At 44.5% G+C, this 23,220-nt stretch overlaps 1 protein-coding gene across 4 annotated transcripts in view; it reads left to right on the top strand.

Annotated features, from left to right (window-relative positions):
- Window positions 1-23,220, top strand: part of TWF2 (twinfilin actin binding protein 2) — a 65,510-nt gene that overhangs the window by 17,172 nt on the left and 25,118 nt on the right. For all 4 annotated transcript variants that reach the window (XM_035106112.3, XM_035106114.3, XM_035106113.3 and 1 more), the window contains exons 2-3: window positions 469-546; window positions 22,847-23,025. In XM_035106112.3, the coding sequence (XP_034962003.1) occupies window positions 469-546; window positions 22,847-23,025 (257 nt within the window). The remainder of the gene's footprint in view (window positions 1-468; window positions 547-22,846; window positions 23,026-23,220) is intronic.

A 23,220-nucleotide genomic window follows, 5' to 3' on the forward strand; every position in this document is an offset into this window, starting at 1 on the left:
TCACATGCTTCTGGTTGGGGCATCTAAAGCAAAACAGAGTCATTGCAAGAGCAAAAACAGTGCTGCTTCTGCCCATCATCACCCCTAATCCCAGCAGGCTCCTTTCCCTCTGCCCTGTGTATACATCAGGATGCACTGTATATTTAATAAACTGTCACCTGAGCCCACCCTGCCTTTGCAAGCCAAACTATCTGCTAAATTTGGGATATTATGTTCGCCGAAGCCAAGTATCAAGTTCTTTCGATCACATGCACTCCCTCCCAGCCGGTATTTAACTCTGAAACTTCTGTGAGAGTTAATACTTCACCACACAGTCGATCAGAGCAACTGAAATCTATCTTTCTTTTTGAAAAAAAACTGTACTAGTTCTTTCTCCTTTTTCTTTTTCCTTTACCTTGTTTTGAAGAGTGGAATAAAGTTTGGGTTTCCCTTTTCAGATCCTGATCAATATGTTTCTGATTCTTTTAGCCACAACAGAATTAAAGGATTTTTTTGCCAAGGCCCGGAACGGTTCGGTCCGCCTCATCAAAATCGTCATCGAAGATGGTAAGTTTTACAACGATTTTGTGTTGTTGTCTTTTGGTGTCAGCTTTTTCAGTTGTGTACCAGTGGTAGAAAAGCAGGATACAAAATTAATAAATAAATATTTCTTTACTTCATTAATCTGGCTGCCACCAGTCAATTTGGACAGGGTGGGTGGCTGGCATAGAGCTACCCAGAGGAAGATTCTAGTGGAAGCTGCTGGAATGCATTACCTCAAGAATCCACACAACTTTAATTTTAAAAGACCAGTAGGTTTTATCCTTATTTGGGGGTGTTTTTTTTTTTGGTTGCCAGTGAAGCTTCCTTTGGGACATACTGTGAACCTCTTCGTATTTTGAACAACTTTTCCCATGAGGGTGCTTGCTGATGTTTTTGTAAAGCAACAGACCGGAGTCCTATTAGATGGAATAAGATACTTGCTGTCTGGCCAAAGTGAGGTGGCCGTATAGACTGTTCTGTTCCTGGGGCCATTTTCTGGGTGCTTTCAAAATTTGTCTCCCGTACAATGTAAATAAAAGGTTGTGGTCAGTGTTAGCTGTTGGAGTGTCTGATATGGTAGCAGTTGAAAACTTGTCTAACAAAAGAAGCACGGGATGGAATCTAATTGGTGCCCTTGTGGTAGTGAAAGGGATTTTGATCCACTTATAGAAGAGGAAGCAATTTGCACTGATCCCCCTTCCCCTGCTCCTATTGTTCCTGAAAGCCAACTCAAGAAAGTCGAGGGACCGCCCAGAACAGGGTGGGAGAAGTCTGGGAGGTGGTGGGCTGCAGAGGGAAAGGAAGATGGGCAAAAATTGTTCCCCCTGTTCTTCCATTAGGTGACTCCTCCAATAGATTCCAGCCTAATTCTCTAGTAATGACTACAGGTCCTGCTGTTTTGCATGGTTACTATGGAATGACTGTCAGCCAGTAGATAACTGAACCATTTTTTTTTTCATAACATTTTATTAGATTTTCCAATTATTACATTTTTAAACATTCAAATTATAACATAACACCTCTACATACCTTTTACTATGACTTCCCTCCCTCCCCTCATAAGGTTTTCTAATCAAAGCTTATCTCGCAGTTTCTTAAATTTTTCCCTTCACATTCAGTTCACAGGATTTACTTCAACCCTGCAAGAGTTTTTAAACTTCTACAGTTTTTTTCCATATAGTCCACATATTTACTCCAGTCTTTTAGGAACCTTGCTTCCCCCTGGTTCCGGATCCCGCTAGTGAGTCTCGCTAATTCTGCATAGTCCATCATTTTTGTCTGCCACTCTCCAATCGTCGGTAGGTCATGTGTCTTCCATTTTTGGGCTAGTAAAGTCCTGGCCGCTGTTGTTGCATATAAAAATAATACATTGTCCTCTCTTTTGATTTCTTGACCTATAATTCCTAACAGAAATAATTCGGGTTTTTTTGGAAAAGTATATTTAAGGATTTTCTTCAGTTCATTATATATCATATCCCAAAATTCTTTAACTTTATCGCACTTCCACCACATATGATAAAAGTCTCCATCCCTCTCCTTACATTTCCAGCACAATCTGTCATTCATTCTATACATTTTAGATAATTTTACTGGAGTTAAATACCATCTATATATCATTTTCCACATATTCTCTTTCAGTGCGGTACATGCAGTGAATTTCATCGATTGATTCCACAGCTTCAACCAACAATCATAGTCTATATTATGCCCAAAATCTTTTGCCCATTTAATCATGGCCTCTTTTGTCAATTCGTCTTTTGTATCCCAATCTAACAACAAATCATACATTCTAGACAATAATTTTGTTTTGCCTTCTAGCAATTCTATGTGAAATTTGGACTTCTTGTCCTCAAAGCCAATCTTTTTGTCTTTAACAAATATATCATTTATTTGATGGTATTGCAGCCAACTAGTTAGGGAATCTTTGATTTCTTCATATGTTTTCAATTTCCATCCTTGTTCTGATTTTCTTAGAATTTTTTCATATGTTAACCTCTCTCCTTCCATGTTCACCTTTTTCACAATAAATACATCCATTGGTGAAATCCACCATGGGGTCTTGGTTTCTAACAGCATTTTATTTCTTTCCCAAACTTCAAATAATGATCTTCTTATCACGTGGTTCGTAAATCCTTTATGTGCTTTTTTCTTGTCGTACCACAAATATGCATGCCAACCGGCTCTGTTGTTGAATCCTTCTAAATCTAACAAGTCTGTGTTTTCCAATGTTATCCAATCTTTTATCCAGCATAGACAGGACGCTTCAAAATACATTTTCAAGTCCGGCAAGGAAAATCCACCCCTTTCTTTCTTGTCGATCAAAATTTTATATTTTATTCTTGGTTTTTTCCCCTGCCAGACAAATCTTTGCAGTTCTTTTTGCCACTCTTTGAATTGCCCTGTCCCCTTTATAATAGGTATCGTTTGAAATAAGAATAACATTTTAGGAAGCACATTCATCTTTATTGCTGCAATTCTGCCTAGGAACGACAACTTCAGCCTGTTCCATATTTCTAAATCTTTCTTTATTTCTTTCCACGTTGGTTCATAATTATCATTATATAAATTTATATTCTTTGCTGTCATCCATATTCCTAAATATTTTACTTTTTTTGCAATTGCAATACCGTATCTTTGTTGTAGATCTTCTTTTTCCTCTTTCTCTAAATTTTTTATTATCATCTTCGTTTTTTGTTTATTTAATTTAAAGCCAGCCAAGCGTCCAAATTCCTCTATTACTTCTAATACTTCTGCAACGCTTTCTTTGGGGTTTTCTAAAGTCAATACCAAATCGTCCGCAAATGCTTTTAGCTTGAATTCTCTTGCACCTATTTTTATTCCTTTTATTTTTTCAAATTCTCTAATACTATTTAATAACACTTCCAAGACCATAATGAACAATAACGGTGATAACGGGCATCCTTGTCTTGTCCCTTTCGTAATCTCAAAATAATCTGTTAAAACATTGTTTATTATCAACTTAGCTCTTTGTTCCGAATATATCGCTTCTATTCCTTTCAGGAAAGATCCCTCTATTTTCATCTGCTCCAGGTTCATCTTCATAAACTGCCAAGATATATTATCAAAAGCTTTCTCTGCATCTATAAACATTAACGCCGCAGGTTTATCTATTCTGGTCTCTAAATATTCTATCACATCTATAATGTGTCTTACATTATCCTTTAGTTGCCGACCAGGTAGAAAGCCTGCTTGATCTTTATGAATCCAACTTTTCAATATCTCTTTCAATCTTGTAGCCATTATATCTGCAAAGAGCTTATAGTCATTATTCAATAACGAAATTGGTCTATAATTCCTTACTTCCATACCATCTGAACCTGGCTTCGGTATCAATGTTATGTACGCTTCTTTCCAGGTATCTGGGATCTTCCCTCCTTTAAGTATGCTATTCATTAATTCCCCCAAGACAGGTGCCAGTTGTTCATTCAATACTTTATAATATTTTGCTGAAAGTCCATCTGGTCCTGGTGATTTCCCCATCTTCATCTTCTTTATTGCATTTTGAAATTCAAAAGATAACTGAACCATTTACAGGCGGTGAAGGTCCTGTGTGAGTGCCTGGAGGCAGTTGGAGGATGGATGGCGGCTAACAGATTGAGGTTGACTCCTGACAAGACAGAAGTACTGTTTGTGGGGGACAGGAGGCGGGCAGGTGTGGAGGACTCCCTGGTCCTGAATGGGGTAACTGTGCCCCTGGTATCTGAAGAAGTGTGCATGCACACGAAAGCTCATACCAAAATAAAAACTTAGTTGGTCTTTAAGGTGCTACTGAAGGAATTTTTTTTATTGTGCCCCTGAAGGACCAGGTGCGCAGCCTGGGAGTCATTTTGGACTCACAGCTGCCCATGGAGGCGCAGGTCAATTCTGTGTCCAGGGCAGCTGTCTACCAGCTCCATATGGTACGCAGGCTGAGACCCTACCTGCCCTCGGACTGTCTTACCAGAGCGTTGCATGCTCTAGTTATCTCCCACTTGGATTACTGCAATGCGCTCTACGTGGGGCTACCTTTGAAGGTGACCCGGAAACTACAATTAATCCAGAATGCGGCAGTTAGACTGGTGACTGGGAGTGGCCGCTGAGACCACATAACCCCGGTCTTGAAAGATCTACATTGGCTCCCAGTACGTTTCCAAGCACAATTCAAAGTGTTGGTGCTGACCTTTAAAGCCCTAAATGGCCTCGGTCCAGTATACCTGAAGGAGCGTCTCCACCTCCATCGTTCTGCCCGGACAGGGAGGTCCAGTACCGAGGGCCTTCTGGCGGTTCCCTCGCTGCGAGAAGCCACGTTGCAGGGAACCAGGCAGAGGGCCTTCTCGGTGGTGGCGCCCGCTCTGTGGAACGCCCTCCCATCAGATGTCAAAGAGAAAAACAGTTACCAGATTTTTAGAAGACATCTGAAGGCAGCCCTGTTTAGGGAGGCTTTTAATGTTTAATAGATTTATTATTATTATTATTATTATTATTATTATTATTATTATTATTATTATTATCCCTATCTAGTGTGTAGGCTTCTCCTGTGAAACTCCTTCTTCTTTAACCCATAGTTGGGGAACCTCTGACCCTACAGATGATGCTCGACTACATCAACCGTCATCCCTGATAGGCTGCATCCACATGGCAGTTTATTCTGTTCCCTCAGTGTTTCCCTGTTAAATTCCACATTGTATTTGACCACAGATATGACACAGATATAAAATAGAAGTCACTTCTGGAAATCTAAGGGAATGTTAGGGAAGTTTAGCACTCTTTTCCATGTTAACTGCTTTCAGAAAAAAAATCTGTTTGCAGTAACTCAGAACATTGCAGGAGTGAAGTGATGAAATTTGGGGCAGTATACCAGCATACGGTTCCTTCCTGCTCTTTTCATGAGGGAATAGAAGCATGCCTGAGTGGAAAGGATGGGTGAATAGTAATGTTGTCCAATCATTCTCCTTGTGTCACACCACGCTCACTGGTGTGAATGAAATTTAGCACGACAGGCCAGTATATTGGCCCAAAGCTACAATTCTATAATGCAACAGGTACTGCAGTGTGAAAGGAACCTTAGAAAATGAGAAAGAAGCACTAGGATTATTATAAGATAATAATAGCACTCAGCAAAAAATTTCAGCAGGGGGCCGGTCCACTGTCCCTCAGACCTTGTGGGGGGCCAGACTATATTTTGAAGGAAAAAAAGAACAAATTCCTGTGCCCCAGAGATGCATTTTAAATAAAAGTACACATTCTACTAGGACGCGGGTGGCGCTGTGGGTTAAACCACAGAGCCTAGGGCAGTGATGGGCAAGCTTTTGAGCTTGGTGTGTCAAAATTCGCCAAAAAACCGAGCATAACTTGGGTGGTGTGTCACTTCGAGAAAAAAACCCCATAATTTCGTGATATTTATAGTTTAAATAACAAAAATGTATAATTGTAATATATAACTGTATTTAATAAACCAAAAACTAATTATTTAACCAAACCAAAAACCCCTTATTTATCACAAAGTGCCCAGAGCTTTTTTGGGGGAGCTACTAACCAAACTTTTGGAGTTTTTTTTGGGGGGTACAAAAGTTGCTTTGCTTGGGGGGGGGAATGCCCCAAAGCTGCTGCGCTTCTTTTTTTGGGGGGGAGGAAGAGAACAGAAATAAATGACGAATAATACCTTCGTTGGAACTAACACGCAGCACCAACATACTCTGCCAAAGCACCAGAAAAAACAGCACAGAAAGGGTTAAAAACCAATCTCTGGCTACCAGCAACAGCGGAGACAAGCTCTAGCTGAGACAAATGGGGGGGGGGGGAAACCCAACAACAACAGCCGAATGGGCCGATGGGGCGCGTGCCAGCAGTGAGGGCTCTGCGTGTCACAGGTTCGCCATCACTGGCCTAGGGCTTGCCGATCAGAAGGTCGGCAGTTCAAATCCCCGCGACGGAGTGAGCGCCTGTTGCTCGGTCTCTGCTCCTGCCAACCTAGCAGTTCAAAAGCACGTCAAAGTGCAAGTAGATAAATAGGTACCGTTCCAGCAGGAAGGTAAATGGCCCCGAATAAAATAACCCCGAATAAAAATGGTCACCCCAGTAAGAATAACAAACCCCTAAGGGACGCGGATGGCGCTGTGGGTTAAACCACTGAGCCTAGGGCTTGCTGATCAGAAGGTCGGCGGTTCGAATCCCCGCGACGGGGTGAGCTCCCGTTGCTTGGTCCCTGCTCCTGTCAAGCTAGCATCCGAAAGCATGTCAAAGTGCAAGTAGATAAATAGGGACCGTTCCAGCAGGAAGGTAAATGGCGTTTCCGTGCGCTGCTCTGGTTCGCCAGAAGCGGCTTTGTCATGCTGGCCACATGACCTGGAAAGCTGTACGCCGGCTCCCTCGGCCAATAACGCGAGATGAGCGCCACAACCCCAGAGTCGTCCGCGACTGGACCTAATGGTCAGGGGTCCCTTTACCTTTACACATTCTACTCATGTAAAAACACCAGGCAGGCCCCACAAATAACCCAGAGATGCATTTTAAATAAAAGGACACATTCTACTCATGTAAAAACACAACCGTCCGCGGGCTGGATGTAGAAAGCGATTGGGCCAGATCCAGCCCCCGGGCCTTAGTTTGCCTACCCATGAGATAGACTAATATAACATTCCCCACATCTGCATACACCAATAATTGGCTATGCTAGTGGAGGCTGATGGGAGTTGGAGTCTAACAACGGTTGGAGGACCTACAGGTCAGGGCTGCTGAAGTCTTACGAAACTCCACATCCTTTGTGCTGTCTCTCCTGGAAAGATAGTTCAGAATCAGTCTCCAAATATTTCCCTTGTAGAAGCTAGTTTTTGGATTGGCTTACTAAAATGCAAGCATGTCAAGGACAAGGCTAGACAACAGTCTTTCTCCGTGATTTACTAGTGTACTGTATGGAGGTAATATTTTGGCTGAAGAAGCATTAATTCATATGAACTTGCAGCTTCAAGTGGGACGGTCCACATACAAGTTTTATCCCTCAGTGAGAAATAGCTTTTGTTTTTCCCAGCAAGTTTCTTGTTTATTGGATATCAGTTACATTCCAATGGGAAGTCATTCCCTTCTCTGCTCTCACTATTTTCTTCTTCTCTTTTTCCTGCTGCTGCCCACCAGCTGTTTCTTCCAATTTACTTTTATTATCTCCATGGCTCTCATGTGCTGGTGACTCTCATCAGCTGATGAGAATTGGGATGGTGAGATTAGTGCATGAATATGGACTGGTCAGGGGTTTTCCAGGCAAGAATCTTAGTTATGTCTAAGGTAAGAGGTAGAGGACCCCTAGATGGTTAAGTCCAGTCAAAGGCGACTATGGGGTTGTGGCGTTCATCTCGCTTTCAGGCCGAGGGAGCCAGCGTTTGTCCACAGACAGCTTTCCAGGTCATGTGGCCAGCATGACTTAACTGCTTCTGGAGCAACGGAACATCGTGACAGAAACCAGAGCGCACAGAAACGCTGTTTACCTTCCCACCACAGCAGTACCTATTTATCAACTCACACTGGCATGCTTTCGAACTGCTAGGTTGGCAGAAGCTGGGACAGAGCAACGGGAGCTCACTCCATCATGGGGATTTGAACCACCAACCTTCTGATCGGCAAGCCCAAGAGCAGGCATCCCCAAACTGCGGCCCTCCAGATGTTTTGGCCTACAACTCCCATGATCCCTAGCTAACAGGACCAGTGGTCAGGGATGATGGGAATTATAGTCCAAAACATCTGGAGGGCCGAAGTTTGGGGATGCCTGCCCAAGAGGCTCAGTGGTTTGACCATAGCGCCACCCACCCTGTAGTTGTGTCTACAGCTAAATAAATACTCATGATCCAAATATCTGAATTGTTAGGTGGCTCCCATGAAGATTTGTACCACTGTGGTGGTCTTAAAATATCACTAATGTAGCCAACTAATTGACTTTGGGTAGTCTCCAAATCTACTTGAGCTTGTCCAGCAGTTCAGGAAAGATGGAGATCTTGTGGTTAGTCTAAAGTTAATAGCATTTCATTCCTGCTCCCACTTGAGTCACTGGCCTTGGGAAGGTAATCTGAAGTCTGCTTCTGCTTCTAGAATTTTCCAGAAGAGGACTATGGAACTTCTGGTTGCTTACTTTGTGCGGAAAACTGTGTGGTGCTTCAATTTCATGATCTTTAGAAAGACTATGCCTCCTAAGAAGCTTAGTAGGATGAATGTGTGTGTATGTGTGTATATCTATATGTCTATGTATCTGTCTGTCTATTTATCTAACAAACATTATTCTGTATATGAAAAACCTGCCCTCTCTTTCCTTCCTGCATAGGTGATTCAGTGTCAGGCTATTTAGAACTAGCGAATACACATGGATTGATGCGGCATAGGAACCCACACACTTAGTCATGGCTGACTTGAGGTGTATTTATATAAGTGATGCGTTGCTGTAAAACTTGAGGGAGGTCTGCATAAAAGGAATTTCCCTCTTGAGTCTTTCTGTCTTCTATATTTGGTGAAGAGTAAGTGCCAGGGGCACCAAGGAGAGGAGTAGAGAGGAGAATAAAATTTAGATCATTAACTTTGTTTCAGAGATTCTGTACTCTGTAGTAGTGAGGAAAGAGGAAAGTACTCCTCTTGTTGAAGGTTTTTCAGCCTGGGAGGGGGAGGGGTTGCATTCTTTTACGGAGAACCTTCCTGGGGCAGCACCAGATGCAAAAGCAGGGAGAACAGCATGTGTGACTCTTCCTTTTGTGTAGTTGCGCTATATCCCAGCCACACAATCCAGAGGTTTCTGCCTACACACACCTCTCTACCTTCCATCCAGGTAAAGAAGAGGCATCATCACAGTTCAGACACATTCCGGCCACACTATTATTTCATTATGTCGGGGAAGCATCTAAATCCCCTTGTTCTATATCAGGCATCCCCAACCTGCGGCCCTCCAGATGTTTTGACCTACAACTCCCATGATCCCTAGCTAACAGGACAGTGGTCAGGGATGATGGGAATTGTAGTCCCAAACATCTGGAGGGCCAAAGGTTGGTGTTGCCTGTTCTATATCCATGACAGCAGGATTCTTTTCGTGCAAAATAGTCTGGCCCAACTGACGAGAACATTTTCTACAGTGTACTTGTAAGAGCAGGAACTTTCTTGTTTTCCGGCCTATGCCAGATTTTTATTTTTATTTTACTTGAAGCTTTCTCCTTTGCTGCCGCCTGCTCTCTTCTCATTCCTCGGGCCTCCTGTTGCTCAATATGGCAGTGCTTCTTGACTCATTGCCTAAGCCACATAAGCCTTTTTGATGCTTTTTTCTTGTCCTCGCTGCTGATGCTGCTCCCCCCCCCCTTTTCATTTTGAGGCAACTGCTTCTAATGATGGGATCTCCGGGTTTTGGGAAGCAACTTGAAAATGGCCAGATGTGCATTAAGAGTATTATGGATGGCCCCTAAAATTCAGCACTGCGAAAAAGAATATTTTTTGGAAATAATTTACATTTCCTCTCAGAGTGTGTTTGTGAATATTCAAAGGCACTTTAGCAGAGCAGAAAAGCAGATGTACTAGTAACAAGAGAAGGAGCTCTGAAAGAATGGTTTGCATGAAATGAGGTTTTAATGGCTGCTGGTCTGAGGGGGGCGGGGATCACATTTTTTCCCCAGCTCTAGAATGGAAAGCCCCAGTCTTTACGACCTTCCTATGAATTGGCTTGAAGGAAGGGTTGATCTTTTGGGCATCTTTTTAAATGGCAGTTTAATGATCTCCTTAAAAGCAACCACAGATTTCACCATTCTCTTTGGTCATTTCAAATGTATTTATAGCATGTCAGTTTCTTATGGAAGACACCACTTGTGAAATAAATGGTTTTAAAGCTTTCATTTTCAGCGCTTTAAAAAAAAAAAATGTAATGAGCTTCTGTGATGCCCACAAAGTTCAGTGTGAAATCTACTGTCCCCACCGGCTGTCCATGTTGTTTGGCACTGCCAATCCCCCAGCAGATTTGCTCCTGGGCTCCTCGCATTCAGGAATTCCGCCCAGCAATAGCTTTTTGCCACAGAGATACAGTAAAGGTCACAGGAACGTAAGAAGCTCCTTTAAACCAATTGGGCTACCCAGCTCAACACCAACTGACAGTGGCTTGTCAGGGTTTCCTGAAGAAGCTTTTCCCAGCCCTGCCTGGAGACACAAGGGATTGAACATGAAACCTTTTGCAGGCAAGTCTTGTGTTCTGTCACAGAGCTACAGCCACCCCAGATGTGCTCGATATACAGTTAGAAGATTGGGGGGGATCTTTTTAGGGACACTTAGGCAGCTCTCAAAAAGTGTCTGTGAACAGCACTTACAATGCCGGGTTGTGTTTTTTTGCCAGATGACAGTTAAGGAATACAGTTTATATCCTTTACAGCAGGGGTGGCCAACTCTGAAGAGACTGCGATCTACTCACAGAGTTAAAAATTGGCAGTGATCTACCCCCCTTGGGGTGTTCAGGTCAAAGTTGTTAAGCTTTTTTAAGGGAGGAGGTAAGCCTCGTTTTTTAGGGGTTCAGGTCAGAGTTGTTGAGCTTTTCTGAAGCGGGAAAGCCCTGGGTTTTTTTTGGGGGGGGGGTGAAGGGCTAAAATGTTGAGCATTTTTTAGGGGAGCCAAAGTTGTTGAGCTTCTTTGAGGGGAGCCAGTGATCTACCAGTGATCTACCACAGACATCCAGTGATCTACCGGTAGATCACGATCTACCTGTTGGACGTGCCTGCTTTACAGTGAACATCTTTTTGGTAGAGCTTGTATTCCAGCTGTGTCCTATGTAGACTTATTCCAATGGAATAGTTTGGCAGTCATTGCAGACCAACAGAAGCTGCAACCTCTTTACACGCAAGGAAGTAAGACCCACTGAACCCAGTGAGCCTTATTTCAGGGAAGACACGCAAAGTTTTGCACTGTAAGGTACTTAGAAGGCTGTTTGACTAAACAAGGAAATGTTCTTCCTTGGACTTTTCTCTTCCTGCCCTTGCTAATATCCCACACTCGTGCTAGTGTAAAATTACCCTGCTCTTTATCCTAGCATCGCCTATCCTGTCCTCTATTCGTGAGGCAAGTTATTTATTCTCTAAATGCATAAACTATCATTGGGTGTAAAAGTTTAGGTTGGCTAAAGAAGTCAACATTCCCCTTGGCAGACTGAATGATTCCAAAATGAAGAGTATGGCTTTAAGACTCCTCTCGTCCAACCACAGTGCTAAGCTGGGAAATGTGCCCTTTCAGTTACCTCAGAAACATCTCTTCTAGGAAAAAAAAAAGGAAAGGAAAAAGAAGGAAGCAATTTAGAGAAAAGATGGTAAAGGAGAGCATTTCACGTGTTTCAGGTGCGAAGAACCTTTGGTCCTTCAGATGTTGTTGCTATTGCTACCGTGTTTTTCATATTATAAGTCATGTCTTATAATCTTTTTTTTCGGGGGGTGTCTTATTATTTTTTTTAAAAATTACAGTATGGTACCTCCCCTGTCCGGCGCCCGGAACTGGCTGCTGCTGCGCTGCTGGGCGCGTTGTCGGCGCTTCAGCAGGGCACGCTGCTGGGTCCTGCCGGGTCGGGGCTTCACGCGGCGCGCGCTGAGGCTCTTGCCTGATCCCGGCTTGGAGCAGCGCGCGCTGAGGCTCTTGCTGCGTCCCGCCGCCGGGTTGGGGCTTGGAGCAGCGCCAGCGCCAAGCGCCAACCCAGCGGCGGGACCGGCGGGACCTGCAGCGCGCGCGACAGGAAGAGGAGGGACCAGCGAGTGGCAGCCGCGGCGGCCAATGAAGGCTCGGCCGGGTGTTTTTTGTCGTTGTTGCTGCGTCCCGCTGCGTCCCTCCTCTTCCTGTCGCGGCTCGGCGCCCGGAACTGGCTGCTGCTGCGCGCGTTGTCGGCGCTTCAGCAGGGCACGCTGCTGGGTCCTGCCGGGTCGGGGCTCCACGCGGCGCGCGCTGAGGCTCTTGCCGGGTCTCGCCGCCGGGTCGGGGCTCGGAGCAGCGCGCGCTGCGGCTCTTGCTGCGTCCTGCCGCTGGGTCGGGGCTTGGAGCAGCACGCACTGCGGCTCTTGCCAGTCCCGCCGCCGGGTCAGCGCTTGGCGCGGTGCATGCTGCTAGACATTTTGGAGGGGCAGCAGCAGCCGGTTGCGGGCGCTGACAGGCATCTTCCTCTTCCATGGCGCCATCCAGACCTGCTCCCACCACTACGGCTTATTTTTGGGGTATGTCTTATATTTCTTCAACTTAGGAAAATCCTGCCATGGCTTATTTTGTAGGGATGACTTAAAATATGAGAAACACGGTACTACTGATTTGCTAAACACCTTCTAAATCACCATCTCACCTAAGATAATTAAAAACAGTTGAAAACAGAAAAGCAGCAAACACTGTTAAAACGAGGCAAAAACAGTAAGTACGGTAGTAGACGCTTGTGGTAAAAACCTCATAATCCAGCTGGGAAAGCCAGTCAGAACATAAATGACTTCAATTGATTCCAGAAAGTGCAGACAGCTGGCCCCTGTCATATCTGGTCCAGAGCTATGTAGGGCCTTATATGTTAATACCTTGAACTAGGCCTCGTAGCAGATAGGCGGCCAGTGCAAACCATGAAAGCACAGTGTTACATCGTTCCCACAAACAACCTAGTTGCTATGCTCTGCATCTGATCAAAGACCCAGGTAGCCCCACCTACAGTGCATTGCAGTAATCCAACTGTGAGGTTACCACGTTTGCAGAACTATGGCTCCCATCAGCGCAATTATGGCTAGCGGCCAGGGATGATGAGCGTTGTAGTTCAGCAACATCTGGAGCTCCAGAGGTTCCCCACACCTGACGTACATGGTTTGCTTTTTTATTTGTTGGGTAAAGCAAATCCAGGATTTGCTTGGATCAGATGATGCTTGTATCATGCTTGTGACACGAAGGGTGAGGACTACTGCTTCCTTTCCCCCCATGTTGGATAAACCACCCTTCCATTTTTTGGATGCAACGGCTAACGTTTTGTTAATTAAACCTGGATGCAAGCACTGAGGAAGGGGGAGGGAGGGAGCTTGTGGCCCCCTTGCTTTTCTCCCAGCCACTAAACTATGGCTTAGCAAACTGGGAATTGAGCATCCAAACCATAGCTGCCAAGTTATCCCTTTTTTTAAGGGAAATTCCCTTATGCTGAATAGGCTTCCTCGTGAGAAAAGGGAAAACTTGGCAGCTATGATCCAAACCCACTGTGTGTTCTTCCTCTCCTGCACTTGGGTTCAGAGGTGTGATTCCTTTCAGCTCTCCCAAACCCCTGCCAAATAGCTTTATTAGTTAACTTGAATTATGAGGCTTAATTTAAATACTATTCTAGGCAGTTATGATAGCATGTTAGGGGTTTGTGACTGAAATCCTAGTTGGAGCATGACAGTAGCTATGCAGAATGCAACATGGATAAGCAATTTCAATTTGCCTGCTGTCAATCTGAGTTGGAGAGAGTGCAAACTGTGCCCCTCTTCACTCTATAATTTTATAGACTTTATAGTGGTTTCCCCCGTTAGTTCTCTCCTAAAGGTTTCAGACTCTTCAATCTTCCCTCCTAGGAAGAGTGTCCCATCCCTTTTACTGCTTTAATTCAACTTTCCTTTATCGTTTGAGTAGTGATTGGCTTTAGAACCACACAGTGTACGGAACATGCCTGTACTGTAGAGTTGCATAGATGCATTTATAATTAATTCCTTTTGTTTTTGTGTGTGATTTTTTCCTAATAAAGTCTAACACGGAAGTTGCATTTCCCCCCGTTTTCTCTCTGCATAAGGTTGATATTTCGAGTGAGCTTTCCATTAATGACCCAGATACCTCATTCCTTGCTGACCCAATTTAGATCCCTAAGTAGTGCCTATGTAGCAACAGGAGCTTTTCCCCCTAATGCGTATCACTTACAAGAAATCTCATTTGCCGTTCCGTTGCACTTTCAACTGGTTTAAAGACCTGCCCTCCTGAAGAAAAGAATAATGTTGTGCTTTGATAGTTCTCATAGTCAGTCTCGCCAAGAACACCCTGAGGGCCTGTGCTTGAAAATACAACCCACTTATTCCATTGTGCTCTTCACCTTAGACTGCTGGGTTACTGGATTACTATCCCAGAGCACTAACAAGAGGATGAACCTGTGAATCACAGTAATTGATATTGGGCCTGGTGCCAGCAGTCAGCCAGACTGGACACTGACAAAGACCTGCCAGGACTCACAAAGGCCTGACCTGCAACCCCCTTGCTCACTGCCTTTATAAACACCCTCTTTTTAGCAGCTGGCTGCCTGGTTGTGACCGGTAGACCCTTGGCCTTCTCCCAGAGTCCTGGTGGCAGAGAAGGGGCCAGCGCTCCTGCTGCTATTGTGCTGGCGAATAATTTATTTATTTTTTAAGTAACAAAGCAGGCAGAGAGGAGAATTGATGGCGCTGTTGCCACAAAGAGGAAGATTCGTCTCAGTGAGGGACACCAGGCAAACTTTACCGAGGACCTACTGCCGTCTGGCAGTGGTCCTGATTGACGTCTTAGGCATGTTGGGAATATAAGCTTACATTTTAAGGACCCACTTGAAAGCTGTCTGCTCTCCTTTATTTTGTCACACTTCTCAGGTTGTTGTCATGCTAGCATTTAGGGTTGATGTTCTTTGCTCATGTGACCCTGGTAGATTATTACTTAGGATTTCCAACACAACGTAGGGCTCTCATGGGGTGAGTAAGCATGGAGCTTATTATAGATTTTGATGAAGTTTTGCCCTCCCGATGACTCTTCCATCTGCTGTGTGTGACACAGATCAAACATTTATTAGAAAATGGGACATGTACAAAAAAAATATCTTAAGGACTATTGTAATAATATGACATCAGTGGCAGGCCTCGAACGACTTCTGTGGCATGATGGATAATTATAAAAGAATATATTAGGCTACTGATGAAAATTAACAAAAGAAAATGAAAACAAACATTGCGTAGATAGATTAAGTGGTAGATGCATGATGGGGTGATGGGAAGTCATTAGAAATGCAAGAAGAACTTATTGTGATAAGATGTAACAAATATTACCATTTCTTTTGTTTTTTGTTTCCTTTTAATTTCAATAAAGCATTTAGAGTGTGTGTGTGATACCATATAGATTGGGCTGTGACCAGTTATTGACAAGCTTTATTAACTAATCTGCTATTTAGTTTGTATTTTGTTTGCTAGATGGCTGAGTAAAGAGAGGGATGGGAGGTTTTTTTATTTGTGTTGAGTAGGGAACAGAGGGGTCCCTTCTATTTCATACTAGGGTACAGAGATGACATGAATGACAGAAATATCCGCCTCTCCTCAAGCCATCTTTTATATGAACGGTATTGGTAGGCAGGCAGCATGTGAGCCTAAGACTTGCTCTTGCATCCTTCCTGAGGCACATAGAACAGACACACCAGAGCCACGTAGCTTGGTAGTTATAAAAGAAGCATTCTTCTTTACAGCAGTTTTATGTCTAGATGATCAGGTCTTTCCTATTGCCACAGCCCTAAATGATGTTTGTTATTTCTAATCTCGGTGCTTTTAAGAATTAATCTCTTAACTTCCCTTTGAACCACAAGGTCAGGGTGTGCCCAGTGTAGCTTTAGCTTCCAGCACAGTAACGAAGTCTGCCTGCAGCTTGTAGATTGGAAGGGCTGTGGTTCCAAACTTGAGAAATACGTTCCTGGGTATTTGCAGGGTGAAGTGAGTCACAAAAGCTTGTATTGGTTCCAGTGGAGCTTAGAACTTAAATCTCACTTTCTGTCCTCCAGTCTTTTGAATCTTTACAAAAACCCTATGAAGTGTGGAGTAGGAGCAGTGGGAGTTGGGGTGGGGGTGGTGATGCCACTACCAGGGTGTCAAGTTAAATGGCAGGAGATAAAGTGAAAGCCGGATTGTGAAAGCGGCAAGCCATACGGCAAGAAAATCACCAATGTGGGTAGTGGCTGTTAAATCTGAAACCTAAGTGTGACCAGAAGTGTTAGAGACACTCAGATCTCTGCAGAACCCCCTCCCCCTGAAATGAGCTATTGTTCTTATGCTTTTTGAACAAGCTATGTTCATGCCTTTTGTACATGCCTAACAAATAATAACTTGACAGGCTCTTCACCCTGATTCACAGCCACTTCCTACTTTGCACACTGAATCTGTCAGCAATCAAGTGTTTAGCAAATCTGGCTTTACAGTGCAGTGCCTTCTGCCCTGTTTCGTTTTTCCATTTTAATATGGTTAACTGAGAACACCAGCTCTCCACACCCCAAAGTCTATACAGGAAGTAAGAGCTCTTTTTGGCTCAGTCTGTCATTCTTCATTTTGCAGAACAGAAGAGCAATGAGCAGCTTAATTCAGGTTTAAGAAATAGAGCAGCCTTCTGTTGACTGGTGGTACATAAGAGCATAAGAAGAAAGAGGCCTACTGAATCAGGCCACCTAGGCCTATGGGAAGTCTGCAAACAGGCCTTGAGTGTATCGTGGGTAGTAACCATCCTCTATAAATTTGTCTCATACTGTACTCTTTTAAAGCCATCCAAGTCAGTGACCATCACTATATCTGGTCAAAGCAAATTCCACTGTGTGAAGAAGTGCGTCTTTTTGTCCCTCCTAAATATTCCAACATTCAATTTCATTGGATGGCGCTGGGTTCTGGTATTGTACAAGAGGGAGAGAAACCTCTCCTGAACCTTTTCCAGATTTGCAATACAGTGGTACCTCGGGTTACAAACGCTTCGCATTGCAAACACTTTGGGTTGCAAACTCCGCCAATCCGGAAGTAGTACCTCGGGTTGCGAACTTCGCCCCAGGATGAGAATGGAAATCGTGCGCCAGCAGCACAGCAGCAGCAGGACGCCCCATTAGCGAAAGCATGCCTCAGGTTAAGAACGGTTTTGGGTTAAGAACGGACCTGCGGAACGAATTAAGTTCGTAACCCGAGGTACCACTGTATCCTCCTTGAGATGAGATGACGTAAAGTACAGGGGAACCTCGGTTGGCAACCGCCTCTGTTTACAACGAACTCGGAGAGCTATAGCCGTGGACCTGGAAGTATTTACATCCGGGTTCCGCGTGTGTGGATGCGCAGAAGTGATCTGCGCAGCGTGTGTGTGTGCAGAAGCGCTCTATCGGCGCTTCATGCATGTGCAGAAGCATGCCTTCGGCGAGTGACAAACTCGGGGAGCAACCGGCTCCCCAGAACGGATCGTCGTCGTAAACCAAGGTACCACTGTACAAAAATGGGTAATAATGTTGCCTAAGTGTTTCATAACTATACTGTACCCTGTTTCTCATATTTTAAGACATACCCATAAAATAAGCCCTAGCAGGATTTTTAAGCATTCAAGGAATATAAGCCATACCCTGAAAATAAGACATAGTGATAGGCGCAGCAGCAATGCCGGCAGGAGGAGGAGGAAAAAAATAAGACATCCCTTGAAAATAAGCCATAGTGTGTTTTTTTGAGGAAAAAATAAATATAAGATGTGTCTTATAATATGAGAAACACGGTACCTCTGTCTGCTTGCGGTTTCTGCAAGGTTACTTGCCAGTTTCCTGACAAGAAAGAACTTGCTGGTGATGCAACTTGCATCTTTATTCAATAAATAATGCAAAAAAGGTGCCTCAGTGAAGAACAGATTCAAACCCAAGGCCTCCTTTTGCTGATCACCTCCCTCTTTTACCCCTCTTTTTCTTTTCTGTAATAACAGGGCTACTTATTAGAAAAGAAGGTTGTATATTAGAAGGGAATGAAATATGTAGCTGTGACTCCAGGTGAGCTAGCCTTAGCTCAGGCTTGAAATTAGCCACTTGCCTCGTTGCCTGTGGTGTGTCAGGATAACCTCCAGGCAGGAAATCTTTCTGTGCTTGCCCATATGTGCACAATGTATGCAGCTCTGACTCCAGTCTTTGATTTCTTTTGGAGAGGGATATGCTTGACATGCAGAAGTTAATGGGAAAGACTGGCTGCCTGAGACTTCGAAGGGCTTCTCCCGTTGGAGTAGGCAAAGTGCTAGGCTGGATTAATTGGTGGTCTGACTTGGTATGAGGCAGTTTGCAGGTTCATTCCCAATGTCATGTGATTGAGTCCATAAGTTCTCACTTTGAGCAGCAATGATTCCTCTGGAAAGTGGTGACTGCCTGCTTTCGATGAAATAATACGTTGTCGAAAGGTTGGAACTTAGTGGAAGGGGAATTTGTGTGAAGGGGCGTGTGCAGATTGCAGGAGGTGAGCAGCATTCTGGCATGGTCCCTGTTGTAATATGACCAAACAGGTTGTTGTTGTTTTTTTAAAAAAGGCCACATGTGTTGGCTGCCTGACCTGCTGCTGTTCAAGCTGTTGCATTGTTTGTTTGTGACATATTGTTGTTTTCCTATTGTTTGCAGAGAATTAGAGAGACAATTCAGGGCTTGTGTGAAGAATCCTGAAAGTGTATTCCCTGACCTCTCATCTTCAGATTGACTGATGATTGACAGGCCAAGATCAGGCACATATTTGAAGGCCTGGTTTGTTGTTTCATTGCTTGTACGCATGTGGTCTGAAGGCACTTGAGGTCACCACTTGCTGTGGTCAAGCAGGCCTGGGTCTGGCCTGTGCCTGGATGGGAAGCTGCTTGGGAACCATATGTATGCTGTCTTGGGCTCTGTGATGAAGAAAAGGCAGGAAATAAACAAATGTTTCAAACAGGCATAGGCCATCACAAGACAAACAGAAAAGCATTGTGGGCATGCACTGGGAAGCAACAATTGACTGTGGCTCCCTGGGAACCTTTAGTCATGTGGTAAAGGTAAAGGTAAAGGGACCCCTGACCATTAGGTCCAGTCGTGACCGACACACCGTTTACCTTCCCGCTGTAGCGGTTCCTATTTATCTACTTGCATTTTGACATGCTTTCGAACTGCTAGGTTGGCAGGAGCTGGGACCAAGCAACGGGAGCTCACCCCGCCACAGGGATTCGAACCGCCGACCTTCTGGTCAGCAAGCCCTAGGCTCAGTGGTTTAACCACAGCGCCACCTGGGTCCCATATTAGTCATGTGGTAGGCCACCAATATTCCAAAGTGGTGTAATTGTAGGTGATCCATAATGCATCGTATTTCCCAGTGTGCAATTTGCTTCTCCATCGTGATGTCATTTCTTGCTTGAGTGGGCAGTTCCTGATTTGTAATGTATCTGCAGTGCATCTATGTTTATTCTCATAATGTTAAATGGACATGTGCACCTTTGCATACCTGTGTGTGTGTGTGTGTGTGTGTGTGTGTGTGTGTGTTTGTGTTTGTGTTTAAAGAATAAAAGAGAAAGGCAGGAAGATAGGCAGAGCCACCATGACTGGTAATACTTCTATCTATCCAAACTAATGGTGGACAGTTTTATAGGTCTTTAAGAAGGAACTTGAGTGCAAGAAAATCTAGAAACAGAGCATTAAACTAGTCCAAAAGATGCTGAGTTTTATGGCTATTCATTGGAGGTTCTCCAGCCACCTCTAACAAACAAACAAAACTGGTTAGATTGGATGTGCTCCAAATTAGAATTTCCATTTAGTTCATTAATAATTGCTCCTTTTGTTTCTCCATCAACTCTATACGTATTTCCATTTCAGAAACATGGGTCCACCATATCATGTGCTAGCCATTGATGGTTTGCCTTGCTGCTTCATTGTGGGACCAAGGGTTGTGGCAAACTTGTCAGAACAGGAAACTGTAGAAGTGCATCACACAGTGTTTCGCAAAGATAACTGAACCACAAAGTTGTGTGTGTGTACCGGTAGTTGGATGCATCATTCCTAGGAGGTCAAATTAGAATTTATCTTTGATTGAACTGCAATATTTACTCACTTTTTCAGTCAGTTTTTAAGCAGCAGACTGAAAGCTCTCAGATGGTTAAATCGACTTTCCATAAAAGCAAAAACTTGCTAAGGTGGCATAAGCAGCAGTAAATGAAAGGACAGGAAATGGCTGCTAGTTGAGGGCATGTTTTGCATCCTAGAGGGAAGTGGACGTTTCCGGGGCTGTCTCCACAGCCTGAGTGACACCCACAGTGACACCCACATTCCTAATTTCTCTCTTCCCCACCCCCCCTTTTTTGCTGACCTGAAACTACAGGGGATGGCTTTATAAGGACAAGAATGGTTGAGGAGATTTGGCAAGCCGGCAGGAGGCCTGGGTTGCTCTAGCCTAGGGGCATGGGACTTCAGGCCTTGCAGATGTTTCAGGACTCCAACTCCCATTAGCCCCAGCCAACATGGCTGGTGGTCAGGGATGATAGGAGTTGTTGTCCAGCAACATCTGGGCCGCAAATGGGCCACCTCTGTGTTGAAGCAGAAACATTTTGTTATGTTTTTATGAGGTTGAGTTCTGGCAAAGGTCCTTGTGACCTTCTTGGCCCCTTTTTTTGTTTATCATGAGTGAATCGGAGAGCGAGTTAACATGGGCACTCGAGGGTTCCCGAAAAACATAGCCCGTTCCTGCTTTCTTGGGAAATGGGTCTGCAGTAGAAACAAAACAAATGATGCAACAGACAGCTATCACTTACCCAGCCAAGTGGTCACTTGTCAGCAGGGTCTGGAGTGCTTTCATATTTTCTGCCTAACTCAGTAGCTCTGATTATAGGCTGATAGGTACATTCAGAGTAATCACATAGTTTACTCCTCTGGGATCTTGCTTTGCCTTCTCCCTGATGTAGAAATCTAGCCCAAGCAGAAAGGTTTTCTGTTTCCCCCCCAACATAAAATCCCATGAAGCTGCCTTATATTGGAGCCAACTTTTGTCCCATGTACTGGACAGTCTATTCTGATTAGAAGTCACAGAGGCATTTTCCCTACCCAATGCTCTTAAGTAGCAGTGTTAGATTTGAACCTGAGGCTTTCTGCATGTAGCAAAGCAAGTTACCGGTATGACTCGGAGTATTAGTGTTCCCTTTGTCGGTGGCAAAGTCTCTAGGCTGGGCTTCTTTTTTATATACTGGTACATAGGAGCTGGTTTCATTATGTAACCTATAGGACTGCCAGGTTATTATTATTGCCAGATGTCCCTTTGTATTTCAAAAGGGATTGTCCAGAACCTTACAGCTGTGTCAACATAAAATGGGTGTTTCAATATATGCTGGAGAAGAAACACAGGCAGGGATGGGTCTCGCTTTTGAAAACTCTCGCCCGGCCACAATTGCAGTCTGACAGCAGCATGTTGGGGTTGGGGGAGGAGGGAGGCACACGGTCCTTGCGCTTTCTGCACATCTTCTGTGCCCCTCCCAAGCTCTTCTGTAGCCTTATGAAGGCACATTCATGAACAGATTTCCCCCTTCTGTTTCGTGATGGAGAACAAAGGTGTCGTTCCCAACAGGGAAGGAGAGTGGCTCTAGGATCACAGGTCCGCCATGCCTGTTGTGTTCCTAGAGTTGTGCTCTTGGGAGTGGAGAAGACCAATACATAATGCAGATGTTCTGTCTTTGCACACAATTCCCTTTATTTTCCCATAACCCATAAAGCCGAGATTCTCATAATTTCACCCAAGGAGGACTGCCTCTTTCCACCTGGCATGGGGCAGAGCTTGACAGGCTTCACAAGGACTGTGGCTGCTGCTGAGCACCCAAAATCCTCTCTTAAATTGTTTTTAATTTTTATCTGTGTTGTTTTAAATGAGACCACCTTGGCTGTGAGCCCTGGAAGACCTGCACCCTGCCTTACTGGCCCTTTCCCATCTGGCCGGGGAGAGTGGAGTGCTGACTGACTCCAGCTACAAAAGCTGAGGCTGTTGGACAGATTCTTGGGCTGGAGTATTGTTTACGGGGAGTTGAGAGAGCTGTTGCTGTTATTGATATTGTTGTAGCTTTAGTTTTAGATCTTATGATTTATGTGGAAATTGCTTCCACTAAGTTGTGTACTTTTTGATGTGTTTTATTTATTGTTTATGACTTCTGTTATGTTTGTAATTATGTAAATCTTGTCATGTTGTAAGCTGCCTTGAGCATAGTTTCAACAAATTAAAATGATGATGATGATGATGAACCAAGCCTTACCAAAGAATCTTGGTTGGCTTGGGACTCTCTTCATCATACCCTCCTCAGGTGCTTTTGCCTGGCTAGAATACATCCTTGATAATTCCCCCCCCCCCTTTTTTTGCAGGGTGGGCAGGCAGGTGTAGAAACTTTCGGCTTGCATGGCTGGGATGTATACAGCCCACTGTACAAAGACAAAGCCTCTGCCCACCACTGTCCTGTAACCTCCAGAAAGTTGCCCGCATGGGGTTCTGGGGCTGCAGAAGGTTCCTTGAGCCCCGGTTGTAAATGATGCGTGCTGTGTTTAAGAGCCACATCTTTTTGCTGACAGTTCTTTCGTTTTCTCTGCCCCGCCCCCTCCAACTTGCAGAGCAGTTGGTGCTTGGAGCCTACAAAGAACTGTCTCGGCGTTGGGATAAGGACTACGACTCGTTTGTGCTGCCGCTGCTGGATGAGCTGCAGCCATGCTACATCCTCTACCGCCTGGACACCCAGAATGCACAGGGCTACGAGTGGCTCTTCATCTCCTGGTCTCCTGACAACTCTCCTGTAAGCCTCTGCTTTATTTCTGCTCGACTTTCGCCTCCTAGGGCTCAGAGCTGAACTGGCATGGGTAGCTGGTTTATGCATTGGGTTGCAGGTGAAAACGTAGATCCTGTTCCCTGCTGGGAAGAGGATCGTGCAGCCAATGCAAGACTGAACACGGTTCTTCCGCCCACCAGCTGACGTCACCAGTGATGGGCA

Source organism: Zootoca vivipara, chromosome 2 (genome assembly GCF_965207765.1).
Source record: "Zootoca vivipara chromosome 2, rZooViv2.hap1.1, whole genome shotgun sequence".
NCBI classification, from domain to species: Eukaryota; Metazoa; Chordata; class Lepidosauria; order Squamata; family Lacertidae; genus Zootoca; species Zootoca vivipara.